The sequence below is a fragment of the Ascaphus truei genome, unplaced genomic scaffold (assembly GCF_040206685.1).
Source record: "Ascaphus truei isolate aAscTru1 unplaced genomic scaffold, aAscTru1.hap1 HAP1_SCAFFOLD_587, whole genome shotgun sequence".
NCBI lineage: Eukaryota > Metazoa > Chordata > Amphibia > Anura > Ascaphidae > Ascaphus > Ascaphus truei.
In genome coordinates, this window is record NW_027456919.1 from 81,967 (window position 1) to 101,388 (window position 19,422).

General features: G+C 52.9%; 1 protein-coding gene across 1 annotated transcript in view; it reads right to left on the minus strand.

Moving 5' to 3' along the window:
* The window catches only part of LOC142485398 (multiple epidermal growth factor-like domains protein 8), a 111,521-nt gene that overhangs the window by 61,951 nt on the left and 30,148 nt on the right, over positions 1-19,422 (minus strand). Inside the window, exons 2-4 of the mRNA XM_075584416.1 lie at positions 15,844-16,075; positions 10,583-10,746; positions 4,081-4,290 (exon numbers count right to left, since the gene is read on the minus strand). Of these exons, the coding sequence (XP_075440531.1) occupies positions 4,081-4,290; positions 10,583-10,746; positions 15,844-16,030 (561 nt within the window). The 5' untranslated portion in view covers positions 16,031-16,075. The remainder of the gene's footprint in view (positions 1-4,080; positions 4,291-10,582; positions 10,747-15,843; positions 16,076-19,422) is intronic.

Consider the following 19,422-nt stretch of genomic DNA (forward strand, 5'->3'; position numbering starts at 1 on the left):
GACCCAGGGGACACGCAGCGCTGGCTGTCCTGAGAGACAGAGACATTACCCCCGACCCAGGGGACACGCAGCGCTGGCTGTCCTGAGAGACAGAGAGACATTGCCCCCGACCCAGGGGACACGCAGCGCTGGCTGTCCTGAGAGACAGAGACATTACCCCCGACCCAGGGGACACGCAGCGCTGGCTGTCCTGAGAGACAGAGACATTACCCCCGACCCAGGGGACACGCAGCGCTGGCTGTCCTGAGAGACAGAGACATTACCCCCGACCCAGGGGACACGCAGCGCTGGCTGTCCTGAGAGACAGAGAGAGAGACATTACCCCCAACCCAGGGGACACGCAGCGCTGGCTGTCCTGAGAGACAGAGAGAGAGACATTACCCCCGACCCAGGGGACCCGCAGCGCTGGCTGTCCTGAGAGACAGAGACATTACCCCCGACCCAGGGGACACGCAGCGCTGGCTGTCCTGAGAGACAGAGAGAGACATTACCCCCGACCCAGGGGACACGCAGCGCTGGCTGTCCTGAGACACAGAGACATTACCCCCGACCCAGGGGACACGCAGCGCTGGCTGTCCTGAGAGACAGAGACATTACCCCCGACCCAGGGGACACGCAGCGCTGGCTGTCCTGAGAGACAGACAGAGACATTACCCCCGACCCAGGGGACACGCAGCGCTGGCTGTCCTGAGAGACAGACAGAGACATTACCCCCGACCCAGGGGACACGCAGCGCTGGCTGTCCTGAGAGACAGAGACATTACCCCCGACCCAGGGGACATGCAGCGCTGGCTGTCCTGAGAGACAGACAGAGACATTACCCCCGACCCAGGGGACACGCAGCGCTGGCTGTCCTGAGAGACAGAGACATTACCCCCGACCCAGGGGACCCGCAGCGCTGGCTGTCCTGAGAGACAGAGACATTACCCCGACCCAGGGGACACGCAGCGCTGGCTGTCCTGAGAGACAGAGACATTACCCCCGACCCAGGGGACCCGCAGCGCTGGCTGTCCTGAGAGACAGAGAGAGACATTACCCCGACCCAGGGGACCCGCAGCGCTGGCTGTCCTGAGAGACAGAGAGAGACATTACCCCCGACCCAGGGGACACGCAGCGCTGGCTGTCCTGAGAGACAGAGACATTACCCCCGACCCAGGGGACACGCAGCGCTGGCTGTCCTGAGAGACAGAGACATTACCCCCGACCCAGGGGACCCGCAGCGCTGGCTGTCCTGAGAGACAGAGAGAGACATTACCCCCGACCCAGGGGACACGCAGCGCTGGCTGTCCTGAGAGACAGAGAGAGACATTACCCCCGACCCAGGGGACCCGCAGCGCTGGCTGTCCTGAGAGACAGAGAGGGACATTACCCCCGACCCAGGGGACACGCAGCGCTGGCTGTCCTGAGAGACAGACAGAGACATTACCCCCGACCCAGGGGACCCGCAGCGCCGGCTGTCCTGAGAGACAGACAGAGACATTACCCCCGACCCAGGGGACACGCAGCGCTGGCTGTCCTGAGAGACAGAGACATTACCCCCGACCCAGGGGACACGCAGCGCTGGCTGTCCTGAGAGACAGAGACATTACCCCCGACCCAGGGGACACGCAGCGCTGGCTGTCCTGAGAGACAGAGACATTACCCCCGACCCAGGGGACCCGCAGCGCTGGCTGTCCTGAGAGTCAGAGACATTACCCCCGACCCAGGGGACACGCAGCGCTGGCTGTCCTGAGAGACAGAGAGACATTACCCCCGACCCAGAGGACCCGCAGCGCTGGCTGTCCTGAGAGACAGAGAGATTACCCCCGACCCAGGGGACACGCAGCGCTGGCTGTCCTGAGAGACAGACAGAGACATTACCCCCGACCCAGGGGACACGCAGCGCTGGCTGTCCTGAGAGACAGAGACATTACCCCCGACCCAGGGGACACGCAGCGCTGGCTGTCCTGAGAGACAGAGACATTACCCCCGACCCAGGGGACACGCAGCGCTGGCTGTCCTGAGAGACAGACAGAGACATTACCCCCGACCCAGGGGACACGCAGCGCTGGCTGTCCTGAGAGACAGAGAGAGACATTACCCCCGACCCAGGGGACCCGCAGCGCTGGCTGTCCTGAGAGACAGACAGAGACATTACCCCCGACCCAGGGGACACGCAGCGCTGGCTGTCCTGAGAGACAGACAGAGACATTACCCCCGACCCAGGGGACACGCAGCGCTGGCTGTCCTGAGAGACAGAGACATTACCCCCGACCCAGGGGACACGCAGCGCTGGCTGTCCTGAGAGACAGAGACATTACCCCCGACCCAGGGGACCCGCAGCGCTGGCTGTCCTGAGAGACAGAGAGACATTACCCCCGACCCAGGGGACACGCAGCGCTGGCTGTCCTGAGAGACAGAGAGACGTTACCCCCGACCCAGGGGACACGCAGCGCTGGCTGTCCTGAGAGACAGACAGAGACATTACCCCCGACCCAGGGGACACGCAGCGCTGGCTGTCCTGAGAGACAGAGACATTACCCCCGACCCAGGGGACCCGCAGCGCTGGCTGTCCTGAGAGACAGAGAGAGACATTACCCCCGACCCAGGGGACACGCAGCGCTGGCTGTCCTGAGAGACAGAGAGAGACATTACCCCCGACCCAGGGGACACGCAGCGCTGGCTGTCCTGAGAGACAGAGACATTACCCCCGACCCAGGGGACACGCAGCGCTGGCTGTCCTGAGAGACAGAGACATTACCCCCGACCCAGGGGACACGCAGCGCTGGCTGTCCTGAGAGACAGAGACATTACCCCCGACCCAGGGGACACGCAGCGCTGGCTGTCCTGAGAGACAGAGACATTACCCCCGACCCAGGGGACACGCAGCGCTGGCTGTCCTGAGAGACAGAGACATTACCCCCGACCCAGGGGACACGCAGCGCTGGCTGTCCTGAGACACAGAGACATTACCCCCGACCCAGGGGACACGCAGCGCTGGCTGTCCTGAGAGACAGAGACATTACCCCGACCCAGGGGACACGCAGCGCTGGCTGTCCTGAGAGACAGAGACATTACCCCCGACCCAGGGGACACGCAGCGCTGGCTGTCCTGAGAGACAGAGACATTACCCCCGACCCAGGGGACACGCAGCGCTGGCTGTCCTGAGAGACAGAGAGACATTACCCCGACCCAGGGGACCCGCAGCGCTGGCTGTCCTGAGAGACAGAGAGACATTACCCCCGACCCAGGGGACACGCAGCGCTGGCTGTCCTGAGAGACAGAGACATTACCCCCGACCCAGGGGACACGCAGCGCTGGCTGTCCTGAGAGACAGAGAGAGACATTACCCCCGACCCAGGGGACACGCAGCGCTGGCTGTCCTGAGAGACAGAGACATTACCCCCGACCCAGGGGACACGCAGCGCTGGCTGTCCTGAGACACAGAGACATTACCCCCGACCCAGGGGACACGCAGCGCCGGCTGTCCTGAGAGACAGGGACATTACCCCCGACCCAGGGGACCCGCAGCGCCGGCTGTCCTGAGAGACAGGGACATTACCCCCGACCCAGGGGACCCGCAGCGCTGGCTGTCCTGAGAGACAGAGACATTACCCCCGACCCAGGGGACACGCAGCGCTGGCTGTCCTGAGACACAGAGACATTACCCCCGACCCAGGGGACACGCAGCGCCGGCTGTCCTGAGAGACAGGGACATTACCCCCGACCCAGGGGACCCGCAGCGCTGGCTGTCCTGAGAGACAGAGAGAGACATCACCCCCGACCCAGGGGACCCGCAGCGCTGGCTGTCCTGAGAGACAGAGACATTACCCCCGACCCAGGGGACACGCTGCGCTGGCTGTCCTGAGAGACAGAGACATTACCCCCGACCCAGGGGACACGCAGCGCTGGCTGTCCTGAGAGACAGAGAGAGACATTACCCCCGACCCAGGGGACACGCAGCGCTGGCTGTCCTGAGAGACAGAGACATTACCCCCGACCCAGGGGACACGCAGCGCTGGCTGTCCTGATGGACATTACCCCCGACGCAGGGCTGGCTGGCGAGAGAGAGCTCCCCCGCTCTGTGTTATAGGGAGGTACCTGGTTGCAGGTTCCATGCTGGGCACTGCAGTATGAGCTGCAGTCGGGCACCTGGCAGCCATCGCCCCCCCAGCCCGGCTCACACAGGCACAGCGTGTTCTCCTGGCACAGGCCGTGCCCAGAGCAGCCACGTGGGCACAGAGAGAAGCTGTACGTGGCGTTAAACCCCAGCAGGTTGTAGTTGGCATCGCTGAAGAGATGAAGCAGCATCTGGGAAGAGGAGTGAGATATTCCCATCATGCACCTCTCTGGGGGAGCGAGATATTCCCATCATGCACCTCTAGGGGAGCGAGATATTCCCATCATGCACCTCTAGGGGAGCGAGATATTCCCATCATGCACCTCTCTGGGGGAGCGAGATAATCCCATCATGCACCTCTAGGGGAGCGAGATATTCCCATCATGCACCTCTCTAGGGGAGCGAGATATTCCCATCATGCACCTCTCTAGGGGAGCGAGATATTCCCATCATGCACCTCTAGGGGAGCGAGATATTCCCATCATGCACCTCTCTAGGGGAGCGAGATATTCCCATCATGCACCTCTCTGGGGGAGCGAGATATTCCCATCATGCACCTCTCTGGGGGAGCGAGATATTCCCATCATGCACCTCTCTGGGGGAGCGAGATATTCCCATCATGCACCTCTAGGGGAGCGAGATATTCCCATCATGCACCTCTCTAGGGGAGCGAGATATTCCCATCATGCACCTCTAGGGGAGCGAGATATTCCCATCATGCACCTCTCTGGGGGAGCGAGATATTCCCATCATGCACCTCTAGGGGAGCGAGATATTCCCATCATGCACCTCTAGGGGAGCAAGATATTCCCATCATGCACCTCTAGGGGAGCGAGATATTCCCATCATGCACCTCTCTGGGGGAGCGAGATATTCCCATCATGCACCTCTAGGGGAGCGAGATATTCCCATCATGCACCTCTCTGGGGGAGCGAGATATTCCCATCATGCACCTCTCTGGGGGAGCGAGATATTCCCATCATGCACCTCTCTGGGGGAGCGAGATATTCCCATCATGCACCTCTCTGGGGGAGCGAGATATTCCCATCATGCACCTCTCTGGGTGAGCGAGATATTCCCATCATGCACCTTTCTAGGGGAGCGAGATATTCCCATCATGCACCTCTAGGGGAGCGAGATATTCCCATCATGCACCTCTCTGGGGGAGCGAGATATTCCTATCATGCACCTCTCTGGGGGAGCGAGATATTCCCATCATGCACCTCTCTAGGGGAGCGAGATATTCCCATCATGCACCTCTAGGGGAGCGAGATATTCCCATCATGCACCTCTCTGGAGGAGCGAGATATTCCCATCATGCACCTCTAGGGGAGCGAGATATTCCCATCATGCACCTCTCTAGGGGAGCGAGATATTCCCATCATGCACCTCTAGGTGAGCGAGATATTCCCATCATGCACCTCTCTAGGGGAGCGAGATAATCCCATCATGCACCTCTAGGGGAGCGAGATATTCCCATCATGCACCTCTAGGGGAGCGAGATATTCCCATCATGCACCTCTAGGGGAGCGAGATATTCCCATCATGCACCTCTAGGGGAGCGAGATATTCCCATCATGCACCTCTCTAGGGGAGCGAGATAATCCCATCATGCACCTCTAGGGGAGCGAGATATTCCCATCATGCACCTCTAGGGGAGCGAGATATTCCCATCATGCACCTCTGGGGGAGCGAGATATTCCCATCATGCACCTCTAGGGGAGCGAGATATTCCCATCATGCACCTCTCTAGGGGAGCGAGATATTCTCATCATGCACCTCTAGGGGAGCGAGATATTCCCATCATGCACCTCTAGGGGAGTGAGATATTCCCATCATGCACCTCTAGGGGAGCGAGATATTCCCATCATGCACCTCTAGGGGAGCGAGATATTCCCATCATGCACCTCTCTAGGGGAGCGAGATATTCCCATCATGCACCTCTCTGGGGGAGCGAGATATTCCCATCATGCACCTCTAGGGGAGCGAGATAATCCCATCATGCACCTCTAGGGGAGCGAGATATTCCCATCATGCACCTCTAGGGGAGCGAGATATTCCCATCATGCACCTCTGGGGGAGCGAGATATTCCCATCATGCACCTCTAGGGGAGCGAGATATTCCCATCATGCACCTCTCTAGGGGAGCGAGATATTCCCATCATGCACCTCTAGGGGAGCGAGATATTCCCATCATGCACCTCTAGGGGAGCGAGATATTCCCATCATGCACCTCTAGGGGAGTGAGATATTCCCATCATGCACCTCTAGGGGAGCGAGATATTCCCATCATGCACCTCTCTAGGGGTGCGAGATATTCCCATCATGCACCTCTCTGGGGGAGCGAGATATTCCCATCATGCACCTCTAGGGGAGCGAGATATTCCCATCATGCATCTCTAGGGGAGCGAGATACTCCCATCATGCACCTCTAGGGGAGCGAGATATTCCCATCATGCACCTCTCTAGGGGAGCGAGATATTCCCATCAAGCACATCTCTGGGGGAGCGAGATATTCCCATCATGCACCTCTAGGGGAGCGAGATATTCCCATCATGCACCTCTAGGGGAGCGAGATATTCCCATCATGCACCTCTAGGGGAGCGAGATATTCCCATCATGCATCTCTCTAGGGGAGCGAGATATTCCCATCATGCACCTCTCTGGGGGAGCGAGATATTCCCATCATGCACCTTTAGGGGAGCGAGATATTCCCATCATGCACCTCTCTAGGGGAGCGAGATATTCCCATCATGCACCTCTAGGGGAGCGAGATATTCCCATCATGCACCTCTAGGGGAGCGAGATATTCCCATCATGCACCTCTAGGGGAGCGAGATATTCCCATCATGCACCTCTAGGGGAGCGAGATATTCCCATCATGCACCTCTAGGGGAGCGAGATATTCCCATCATGCACCTCTAGGGGAGCGAGATATTCCCATCATGCACCTCTCTGGAGGAGCGAGATATTCCCATCATGCACCTCTAGGGGAGCGAGATATTCCCATCATGCACCTCTCTAGGGGAGCGAGATATTCCCATCATGCACCTCTAGGTGAGCGAGATATTCCCATCATGCACCTCTCTAGGGGAGCGAGATAATCCCATCATGCACCTCTAGGGGAGCGAGATATTCCCATCATGCACCTCTAGGGGAGCGAGATATTCCCATCATGCACCTCTAGGGGAGCGAGATATTCCCATCATGCACCTCTAGGGGAGCGAGATATTCCCATCATGCACCTCTCTAGGGGAGCGAGATAATCCCATCATGCACCTCTAGGGGAGCGAGATATTCCCATCATGCACCTCTAGGGGAGCGAGATATTCCCATCATGCATCTCTCTAGGGGAGCGAGATATTCCCATCATGCACCTCTCTGGGGGAGCGAGATATTCCCATCATGCACCTCTAGGGGAGCGAGATATTCCCATCATGCACCTCTCTAGGGGAGCGAGATATTCCCATCATGCACCTCTAGGGGAGCGAGATATTCCCATCATGCACCTCTAGGGGAGCGAGATATTCCCATCATGCACCTCTAGGGGAGCGAGATATTCCCATCATGCACCTCTAGGGGAGCGAGATATTCCCATCATGCACCTCTAGGGGAGCGAGATATTCCCATCATGCACCTCTAGGGGAGCGAGATATTCCCATCATGCACCTCTCTGGAGGAGCGAGATATTCCCATCATGCACCTCTAGGGGAGCGAGATATTCCCATCATGCACCTCTCTAGGGGAGCGAGATATTCCCATCATGCACCTCTAGGTGAGCGAGATATTCCCATCATGCACCTCTCTAGGGGAGCGAGATAATCCCATCATGCACCTCTAGGGGAGCGAGATATTCCCATCATGCACCTCTAGGGGAGCGAGATATTCCCATCATGCACCTCTAGGGGAGCGAGATATTCCCATCATGCACCTCTAGGGGAGCGAGATATTCCCATCATGCACCTCTCTAGGGGAGCGAGATAATCCCATCATGCACCTCTAGGGGAGCGAGATATTCCCATCATGCACCTCTAGGGGAGCGAGATATTCCCATCATGCACCTCTGGGGGAGCGAGATATTCCCATCATGCACCTCTAGGGGAGCGAGATATTCCCATCATGCACCTCTCTAGGGGAGCGAGATATTCCCATCATGCACCTCTAGGGGAGCGAGATATTCCCATCATGCACCTCTAGGGGAGTGAGATATTCCCATCATGCAACTCTAGGGGAGCGAGATATTCCCATCATGCACCTCTAGGGGAGCGAGATATTCCCATCATGCACCTCTCTAGGGGAGCGAGATATTCCCATCATGCACCTCTCTGGGGGAGCGAGATATTCCCATCATGCACCTCTAGGGGAGCGAGATAATCCCATCATGCACCTCTAGGGGAGCGAGATATTCCCATCATGCACCTCTAGGGGAGCGAGATATTCCCATCATGCACCTCTGGGGGAGCGAGATATTCCCATCATGCACCTCTAGGGGAGCGAGATATTCCCATCATGCACCTCTCTAGGGGAGCGAGATATTCCCATCATGCACCTCTAGGGGAGCGAGATATTCCCATCATGCACCTCTAGGGGAGCGAGATATTCCCATCATGCACCTCTAGGGGAGTGAGATATTCCCATCATGCACCTCTAGGGGAGCGAGATATTCCCATCATGCACCTCTCTAGGGGTGCGAGATATTCCCATCATGCACCTCTCTGGGGGAGCGAGATATTCCCATCATGCACCTCTAGGGGAGCGAGATATTCCCATCATGCATCTCTAGGGGAGCGAGATACTCCCATCATGCACCTCTAGGGGAGCGAGATATTCCCATCATGCACCTCTCTAGGGGAGCGAGATATTCCCATCAAGCACATCTCTGGGGGAGCGAGATATTCCCATCATGCACCTCTAGGGGAGCGAGATATTCCCATCATGCACCTCTAGGGGAGCGAGATATTCCCATCATGCACCTCTAGGGGAGCGAGATATTCCCATCATGCATCTCTCTAGGGGAGCGAGATATTCCCATCATGCACCTCTCTGGGGGAGCGAGATATTCCCATCATGCACCTCTAGGGGAGCGAGATATTCCCATCATGCACCTCTCTAGGGGAGCGAGATATTCCCATCATGCACCTCTAGGGGAGCGAGATATTCCCATCATGCACCTCTAGGGGAGCGAGATATTCCCATCATGCACCTCTAGGGGAGCGAGATATTCCCATCATGCACCTCTCTAGGGGAGCGAGATATTCCCATCATGCACCTCTAGGGGAGTGAGATATTCCCATCATGTACCTCTCTGGGGAAGCGAGATATTCCCATCATGCACCTCTCTAGGGGAACGAGATAATCCCATCATGCACCTCTAGGAAAGCAAGATATTCCCATCATGCACCTCTAGGGGATCGAGATATTCGCATCATGCACCTCTAGGGGAGCGAGATATTCCCATCATGCACCTCTCTGGGGGAGCGAGATATTCCCATCATGCACCTCCAGGGGAGCGAGATATTCCCATCATGCACCTCTCTGGGGGAGCGAGATATTCCCATCATGCACCTCTAGGGGAGTGAGATATTCCCATCATGCACCTCTCTGGGGGAGCGAGATATTCCCATCATGCACCTCTCTAGGGGAGCGAGATATTCCCATCATGCACCTCTCTAGAGGAGCGAGATATTCCCATCATGCACCTCTAGGGGAGCGAGATATTCCCATCATGCACCTCTAGGGGAGCGAGATATTCCCATCATGCACCTCTCTGGGGGAGCGAGATATTCCCATCATGCACCTTTCTAGGGGAGCGATATATTCCCATCATGCACCTCTAGGGGAGCGAGATATTCCCATCATGCACCTCTAGGGGAGCGAGATATTAACATCATGCACCTCTCTGGGGGAGCGAGATATTCCCATCATGCACCTCTCTAGGGGAGCGATATATTCCCATCATGGACCTCTAGGGGAGCGAGATATTCCCATCATGCACCTCAAGGGGAGCGAGATATTCCCATCATGCACCTCTAGGGGAGTGAGATATTCCCATCATGCACCTCTCTGGGGGAGCGAGATATTCCCATCATGCACCTCTCTAGGGGAACGAGATAATCCCATCATGCACCTCTCTGGGGGAGCGAGATATTCCCATCATGCACCTCTCTGGGGGAGCGAGATATTCCCATCATGCACCTCTCTAGGGGAGCGAGATATTCCCATCATGCACCTCTCTAGGGGAGCGAGATATTCCCATCATGCACCTCTCTGGGGGAGCGAGATATTCCCATCATGCACCTCTCTAGGGGAGCGAGATAATCCCATCATGCATCTCTCTGGGAGAGCGAAATATTCCCATCATGCACCTCTCTAGGGGAGCGAGATATTCCCATCATGCACCTCTCTGGGGGAGCGAGATATTCCCATCATGCACCTCCCTAGGGGAGCCACACGTTCCCCCCATCTCCTCCCTCTGCGCCTCACCTTCCCAGACGTGGCCTCCAGCGTGGGGGGGAGGCTGCTCCCGCTCAGACTGGCCAGCAGCCGATCACTGTACGAATCTCCGTCATACACAAAGAGGTAATCATACGTGCACTCCGTGTCCATGAACAGGAAGCTGAGCAGCACACGGTAACTGCTGCTGGGGGCTGCGGAAACACGGGAGGTGTGTATACTATATGTTATTTGTGTATATGTTAGCCTTTATACTATTAGCATCACACAGATTAGGGTTTCCTCGGGATGTTATTTGTGTATATGTTAGCCTTTATACTATTAGCATCACACAGATTAGGGTTTCCTCGGGATGTTATTTGTGTATATGTTAGCCTTTATACTATTAGCATCACAGAGATTAGGGTTTCCTCTGGATGTTATTTGTGTATATGTTAGCCTTTATACTATTAGCATCACACAGATTAGGGTTTCCTCGGGATGTTATTTGTGTATATGTTAGCCTTTATACTATTAGGCATCACACAGATTAGGGTTTCCTCGGGATGTTATTTGTGTATATGTTAGCCTTTATACTATTAGCATCACACAGATTAGGGTTTCCTCGGGATGTTATTTGTGTATATGTTAGCCTTTATACTATTAGCATCACACAGATTAGGGTTTCCTCGGGATGTTATTTGTGTATATGTTAGCCTTTATACTATTAGGCATCACACAGATTAGGGTTTCCTCTGGATGTTATTTGTGTATATGTTAGCCTTTATACTATTAGCATCACACAGATTAGGGTTTCCTCGGGATGTTATTTGTGTATATGTTAGCCTTTATACTATTAGGCATCACACAGATCAGGGTTTCCTCGGGATGTTATTTGTGTATATGTTAGCCTTTATACTATTAGCATCACACAGATTAGGGTTTCCTCGGGATGTTATTTGTGTATATGTTAGCCTTTATACTATTAGCATCACACAGATTAGGGTTTCCTCGGGATGTTATTTGTGTATATGTTAGCCTTTATACTATTAGGCATCACACAGATTAGGGTTTCCCCGGGATGTTATTTGTGTATATGTTAGCCTTTATACTATTAGTATCACACAGATTAGGGTTTCCTCGGGATGTTATTTGTGTATATGTTAGCCTTTATACTATTAGCATCACACAGATTAGGGTTTCCTCGGGATGTTATTTGTGTATATATTAGCCTTTATACTATTAGGCATCACACAGATTAGGGTTTCCTCGGGATGTTATTTGTGTATATGTTAGCCTTTATACTATTAGCATCACACAGATTAGGGTTTCCTCGGGATGTTATTTGTGTATATGTTAGCCTTTATACTATTAGGCATCACACAGATTAGGGTTTCCTCGGGATGTTATTTGTGTATATGTTAGCCTTTATACTATTAGCATCACACAGATTAGGGTTTCCTCGGGATGTTATTTGTGTATATGTTAGCCTTTATACTATTAGCATCACACAGATTAGGGTTTCCTCAGGATGTTATTTGTGTATATGTTAGCCTTTATACTATTAGGCATCACACAGATTAGGGTTTCCTCGGGATGTTATTTGTGTATATGTTAGCCTTTATACTATTAGTATCACACAGATTAGGGTTTCCTCGGGATGTTATTTGTGTATATGTTAGCCTTTATACTATTAGCATCACACAGATTAGGGTTTCCTCGGGATGTTATTTGTGTATATGTTAGCCTTTATACTATTAGGTATCACACAGATTAGGGTTTCCTCGGGATGTTATTTGTGTATATGTTAGCCTTTATACTATTAGCATCACACAGATTAGGGTTTCCTCGGGATGTTATTTGTGTATATGTTAGCCTTTATACTATTAGCATCACACAGATTAGGGTTTCCTCGGGATGTTATTTGTGTATATGTTAGCCTTTATACTATTAGGCATCACACAGATTAGGGTTTCCTCGGGATGTTATTTGTGTATATGTTAGCCTTTATACTATTAGTATCACACAGATTAGGGTTTCCTCGGGATGTTATTTGTGTATATGTTAGCCTTTATACTATTAGCATCACACAGATTAGGGATTCCTCGGGATGTTATTTGTGTATATGTTAGCCTTTATACTATTAGCATCACACAGATTAGGGTTTCCTCGGGATGTTATTTGTGTATATGTTAGCCTTTATACTATTAGGCATCACACAGATTAGGGTTTCCTCGGGATGTTATTTGTGTATATGTTAGCCTTTATACTATTAGTATCACACAGATTAGGGTTTCCTCGGGATGTTATTTGTGTATATGTTAGCCTTTATACTATTAGTATCACACAGATTAGGGTTTCCTCGGGATGTTATTTGTGTATATGTTAGCCTTTATACTATTAGGCATCACACAGATTAGGGTTTCCTCGGGATGTTATTTGTGTATATGTTAGCCTTTATACTATTAGGTATCACACAGATTAGGGTTTCCTCGGGATGTTATTTGTGTATATGTTAGCCTTTATACTATTAGCATCACACAGATTAGGGTTTCCTCGGGATGTTATTTGTGTATATGTTAGCCTTTATACTATTAGCATCACACAGATTAGGGTTTCCTCGGGATGTTATTTGTGTATATGTTAGCCTTTATACTATTAGGCATCACACAGATTAGGGGTTCCTCGGGATTTTATTTGTGTATATGTTAGCCTTTATACTATTAGCATCACACAGATTAGGGTTTCCTCGGGATGTTATTTGTGTATATGTTAGCCTTTATACTATTAGCATCACACAGATTAGGGTTTCTTCTGGATGTTATTTGTGTATATATTAGCCTTTATACTATTAGCATCACACAGATTAGGGTTTCCTCGGGATGTTTTTGTGTATATGTTAGCCTTTATACTATTAGCATCACACAGATTAGGGTTTCCTCGGGATGTTTTTGTGTATATGTTAGCCTTTATACTATTAGTATCACACAGATTAGGGTTTCCTCGGGATGTTATTTGTATATATGTTAGCCTTTATACTATTAGTATCACAAAGATTAGGGTTTCCTCGGGATGTTTTTGTGTATATGTTAGTCTTTATACTATTAGCATCACACAGATTAGGGTTTCCTCGGGATGTTATTTGTGTATATGTTAGCCTTTATACTATTAGTATCACACAGATTAGGGTTTCCTCGGGATGTTATTTGTGTATATGTTAGCCTTTATACTATTAGTATCACACAGATTAGGGTTTCCTCGGGATGTTTTTGTGTATATGTTAGCCTTTATACTATTAGCATCACACAGATTAGGGTTTCCTCGGGATGTTATTTGTGTATATGTTAGCCTTTATACTATTAGCATCACAGAGATTAGGGTTTCCTCTGGATGTTATTTGTGTATATGTTAGCCTTTATACTATTAGCATCACACAGATTAGGGTTTCCTCGGGATGTTATTTGTGTATATGTTAGCCTTTATACTATTAGCATCACACAGATTAGGGTTTCCTCGGGATTTTATTTGTGTATATGTTAGCCTTTATACTATTAGCATCACACAGATTAGGGTTTCCTCGGGATGTTATTTGTGTATATGTTAGCCTTTATACTATTAGCATCACACAGATTAGGGTTTCCTCGGGATGTTATTTGTGTATATGTTAGCCTTTATACTATTAGCATCACACAGATTAGGGTTTCCTCGGGATGTTATTTGTGTATATGTTAGCCTTTATACTATTAGCATCACACAGATTAGGGTTTCCTCGGGATGTTATTTGTGTATATGTTAGCCTTTATACTATTAGCATCACACAGATTAGGGTTTCCTCGGGATGTTATTTGTGTATATGTTAGCCTTTATACTATTAGCATCACACAGATTAGGGTTTCCTCGGGATGTTATTTGTGTATATGTTAGCCTTTATACTATTAGTATCACACAGATTAGGGTTTCCTCGGGATGTTATTTGAGTATATATTAGCCTTTACACTATGTATGCCTGTTTTGTTGATTAATCTCCCTATCCCTATTTGCACCTTATGATTTCCTATACAGCTATTGATTACTTTATTACCTCTTAAACTGATGCGGGAGCTTTCCCTTCTCTCCCCCTCCCCCCGCTTTATATATTAATATCCTTAAGAAGTGCGGCCGCTGAGTATTAACATACTTAACGTGGAAAGAGGTATTCTCTGAGTACTAATATCCTTACTAAGGGAGATGGGGGAGGGGTTAAAGTAACAATACAAGACAGTAATGTCCTCCCCGTACTCACAGTATCCCCTCTGCCCTCCTCACAGTCCCCCCCAACATACCTTCTATCAGCCACTCACAGTCCGTCCCCCCGTGCTCCCCCACATACCTTCTATCAGCCCCCCCCGTGCTCCCCCACATACCTTCTATCAGCCCCCCCCGTGCTCCCCCACATACCTTCTATCAGCCCCCCCCGTGCTCCCCCACATACCTTCTATCATCCCCCCCGTGCTCCCTCACATACCTTCTATCAGCCTCCCCCGTGCTCCCCCACATACCTTCTATCAGCCCCCCCGTGCTCCCCCACATACCTTCTATCAGCCCCCCCGTGCTCCCTCACATACCTTCTATCAGCCCCCCGTGCTCCCTCACATACCTTCTATCAGCCCCCCCGTGCTCCCTCACATACCTTCTATCAGCCCCCCCGTGCTCCCTCACATACCTTCTACCAGCCCCACCCCCCGTGCTCCCTCACATACCTTCTATCAGCCCCCCCGTGCTCCCTCACATACCTTCTATCAGCCCCCCCCGTGCTCCATCACATACCTTCTATCAGCCTCCCCCGTGCTCCCTCACATACCTTCTATCAGCCCCCCCGTGCTCCCTTACATACCTTCTATCAGTCCCCCCGTGCTCCCTCACATACCTTCTATCAGCCCCCCCCTTGCTCCCCCACATACCTTCTATCAGCCCCCCCCGTGCTCCCCCACATACCTTCTATCAGCCCCCCTGTGCTCCCCCACATACCTTCTATCAGCCCCCCCACATACCTTCTATCAGCCCCCCCCCGTGCTCCCCCACATACCTTCTATCAGCCCCCCGTGCTCCCCCACATACCTTCTATCAGCCTCCCCCCCCGTGCTCCCCCACATACCTTCTATCAGCCCCCCCGTGCTCCCTCACATACCTTCTATCAGCCCCCCCGTGCTCCCCCACATACCTTCTATCAGCCCCCCCCCCCGTGCTCCCCCACATACCTTCTATCAGCCCCCCCCCGTGCTCCCCCACATACCTTCTATCAGCTCCCCCCCCCCCCGTGCTCCCCCACATACCTTCTATCAGCCACTCGCAGTTGCCATTGACGGAGTAGTTTCCGGGCCCATCGCTCACGTATCCGGGGGCGCTGCGGAGCGCGGTTCGCTGACCTTTACAGTCCCCCGACGCCGCTCTGCGTATCGTTACCAGCACAAGTAAGCCCACCTGCCAAGTGCTGGTCCAAAGGCCGTCCCGGAGGCCCATCGCTGCTCCGCACCCGAGGGAGGGGGACCGGAGAGGTGGGGCCGACTGCGGAGAGGGGGACAGGTTACTCACCTAAAGGAGCCCTGACCCTACACTCCATTCACCAAGAAACACATCCCCTATACCAACAGGACATATAGAGACAGGGCCGGCGGCTCTGCACAGAGCACATCCCCTATACCAATAGGACATATAGAGACAGGGCCGGCGGCTCTGCACAGAGCACATCCCCTATACCAACAGGACATATAGAGACAGGGCCGGCGGCTCTGCACAGAGCACATCCCCTATACCAATAGGACATATAGAGACAGGGCCGACGGCTCTGCACAGAGCACATCCCCTATACCAACAGGACATATAGAGACAGGGCCGGCGGCTCTGCACAGAGCACATCCCCTATACCAACAGGACATATAGAGCCAGGGCCGGCAGCTCTGCACAGAGCACATCCCCTATACCAACAGGACATACAGTATACAGCCGGGGCCGGCGGCTCTGCATAGAGCACATCCCCTATACCAACAGGACAACTACAGCCGGGGCCGGCGGCTCTGCAAAGAGCACATCCCCTATACCAACAGGACATATAGAGCCAGGGCCGGCGGCTCTGCACAGAGCACATTGTGGCGAAAATGGGGGTAATCAGCGCATTAATAAAGGCAGTGTGCTTGGCTGGTTACCCCTATTTCGTATTGGGGATGAAGGGGTTAATTTTTCATGCACTGTACATGTCTTATTTTTCCCTCTGTCCCTTATTGTTCCCATTTCGCAGGACTGTATGAGCTTGCAGTATAGTACATCCCAAGCACACACATATGGAAAATATAAGTGTGAGATAAGGGGACCAGGTATGATCAATAAAGTGTATTTTTGCTATAGGTTTTAAACAGGGACAAGCAGGATGAGGTTTTTTATCTCCTGTCATTAAAATGCACACAAGAAACAAATGTTTTGACACCTATGAGCTGGGTCACTTGCCTATGCAAGCTTCAAAGGTAACATGCTGGGCCCACGCCTGTGAGTCTCTCTGGAAGTTGCATATCAAAAGACCCAGAGTCCGGAGGTGTGAATTGGCCAGATGGATGCTGAATAGGAAATCCTGTGGACCATTTGTGCTAGCTCATACCCTGAGTTCCCCCTTCCAGCCTGAGAGGGGCCAGGTAGAGAGGGGAGTGCACTTATACTAAGTAGCAAGATGGCGTTGTCGCACATGATCTGTGTGAACAGGAAATACCTAGTGCCCACTCTCCAAACTGTGGGCAAGTAGGTGATTGGGGAATGATTACTTTCCCACGAGGGGGATTGGGTGGGTATGTTGGCGATAGGCTTCCAAATCTTATATACATCCCACCCAGGCTATTCCCATCTGATTAACCCCAATGGACAAGAAAAGACTTTGCACATTCACAGAAGGATTGGGCTGGCAATTTATGCCCTTGCAAAAGGACTACATTTTAAAAGACAATCTTCTGGTGCTTTGCACCTTTCTGGACATTATCCCCTGTTCCTATACCAGTAAGTGTAATTATTAAGTGTATTCTGCAGTTGTCGTGTGTTTGCCTATCAAGGGAATAAATCTCAGTTTATTTTGCTCAACTTGTTCTGCTCAATTGGGATCCACAAAATATAAATTTGTTAATAAGTGCGTCCATCGTGACACACATCCCCTATACCAACAGGACATATAGAGTCAGGGCCGGCAGCTCTGCACAGAGCACATCCCCTATACCAACAGGACATATACAGCCGGGGCCGGCGGCTCTGCACAGAGCACATCCCCTATACCAACAGGACTTATAGAGTCAGGGCCGGCAGCTTTGCACAGAGCACATCCCCTATACCAACAGGACATATACAGCCGGGGCCGGCAGCTCTGCACAGAACACATCCCCTATACCAACAGGACATATACAGCCAGGGCCGGCGGCTCTGCACAGAGCACATCCCCTATACCAACAGGACATATAGAGACGGGGCCGGCGGCTCTGCACAGAGCACATCCCCTATACCAACAGGACATATACAGCCGGGGCCGGCGGCTGTGCACAGAGCACATCCCCTATACCAACAGGACATATACAGCCGGGGCCGGCGGCTCTGCACAGAGCACATCCCCTATACCAACAGGACATATACAGCCAGGGCCGGCGGCTCTGCACAGAGCACATCCCCTATACCAACAGGACATATACAGCCAGGGCCGGCGGCTCTGCACAGAGCACATCCCCTATACGAACAGGACATATACAGCCGGGGCCGGCGGCTGTGCACAGAGCACATCCCCTATACCAACAGGACATATACAGCCAGGGCCGGCGGCTCTGCACAGAGCACATCCCCTATACCAACAGGACATATACAGCCAGGGCCGGCGGCTCTGCACAGAGCACATCCCCTATACCAACAGGACATATACAGCCGGGGCCGGCGGCTCTGCACAGAGCACATCCCCTATACCAACAGGACATATACAGCCGGGGCCGGCGGCTGTGCACAGAGCACATCCCCTATACCAACAGGACATATACAGCCGGGGCCGGCGGCTGTGCACAGAGCACATCCCCTATACCAACAGGACATATACAGCCAGGGCCGGCGGCTCTGCACAGAGCACATCCCCTATACCAACAGGACATATACAGCCAGGGCCGGCGGCTCTGCACAGACCACATCCCCTATACCAACAGGACATATACAGCCGGGGCCGGCGGCTCTGCACAGAGCACATCCCCTATACCAACAGGACATATACAGCCAGGGCCGGCGGCTCTGCACAGACCACATCCCCTATACCAACAGGACATATACAGCTGGGGCCGGCGGCTCTGCACAGAGCACATCCCCTATACCAACAGGACATATACAGCCGGGGCCGGCGGCTGTGCACAGAGCACACCCCCTATACCAACAGGACATATACAGCCGGGGCCGGCGGCTCTGCACAGAGCACACCCCCTATACCAACAGGACATATACAGCCAGGGCCGGCGGCTGTGCACAGAGCACATCCCCTATACCAACAGGACATATACAGCCAGGGCCGGCGGCTCTGCACAGAGCACATCCCCTATACCAACAGGACATATACAGCCGGGGCCGGCGGCTCTGCACAGAGCACATCCCCTATACCAACAGGACATATACAGCCGGGGCCGGCGGCTCTGCACAGAACACATCCCCTATACCAACAGGACATATACAGCCGGGGCCGGCGGCTCTGCACAGAGCACATCCCCTATACCAACAGGACATATACAGCCGGGGCCGGCGGCTCTGCACAGAGCACATCCCCTATACCAACAGGACATATACAGCCGGGGCCGGCGGCTCTGCACAGAACACATCCCCTATACCAACAGGACATATACAGCCGGGGCCGGCGGCTCTGC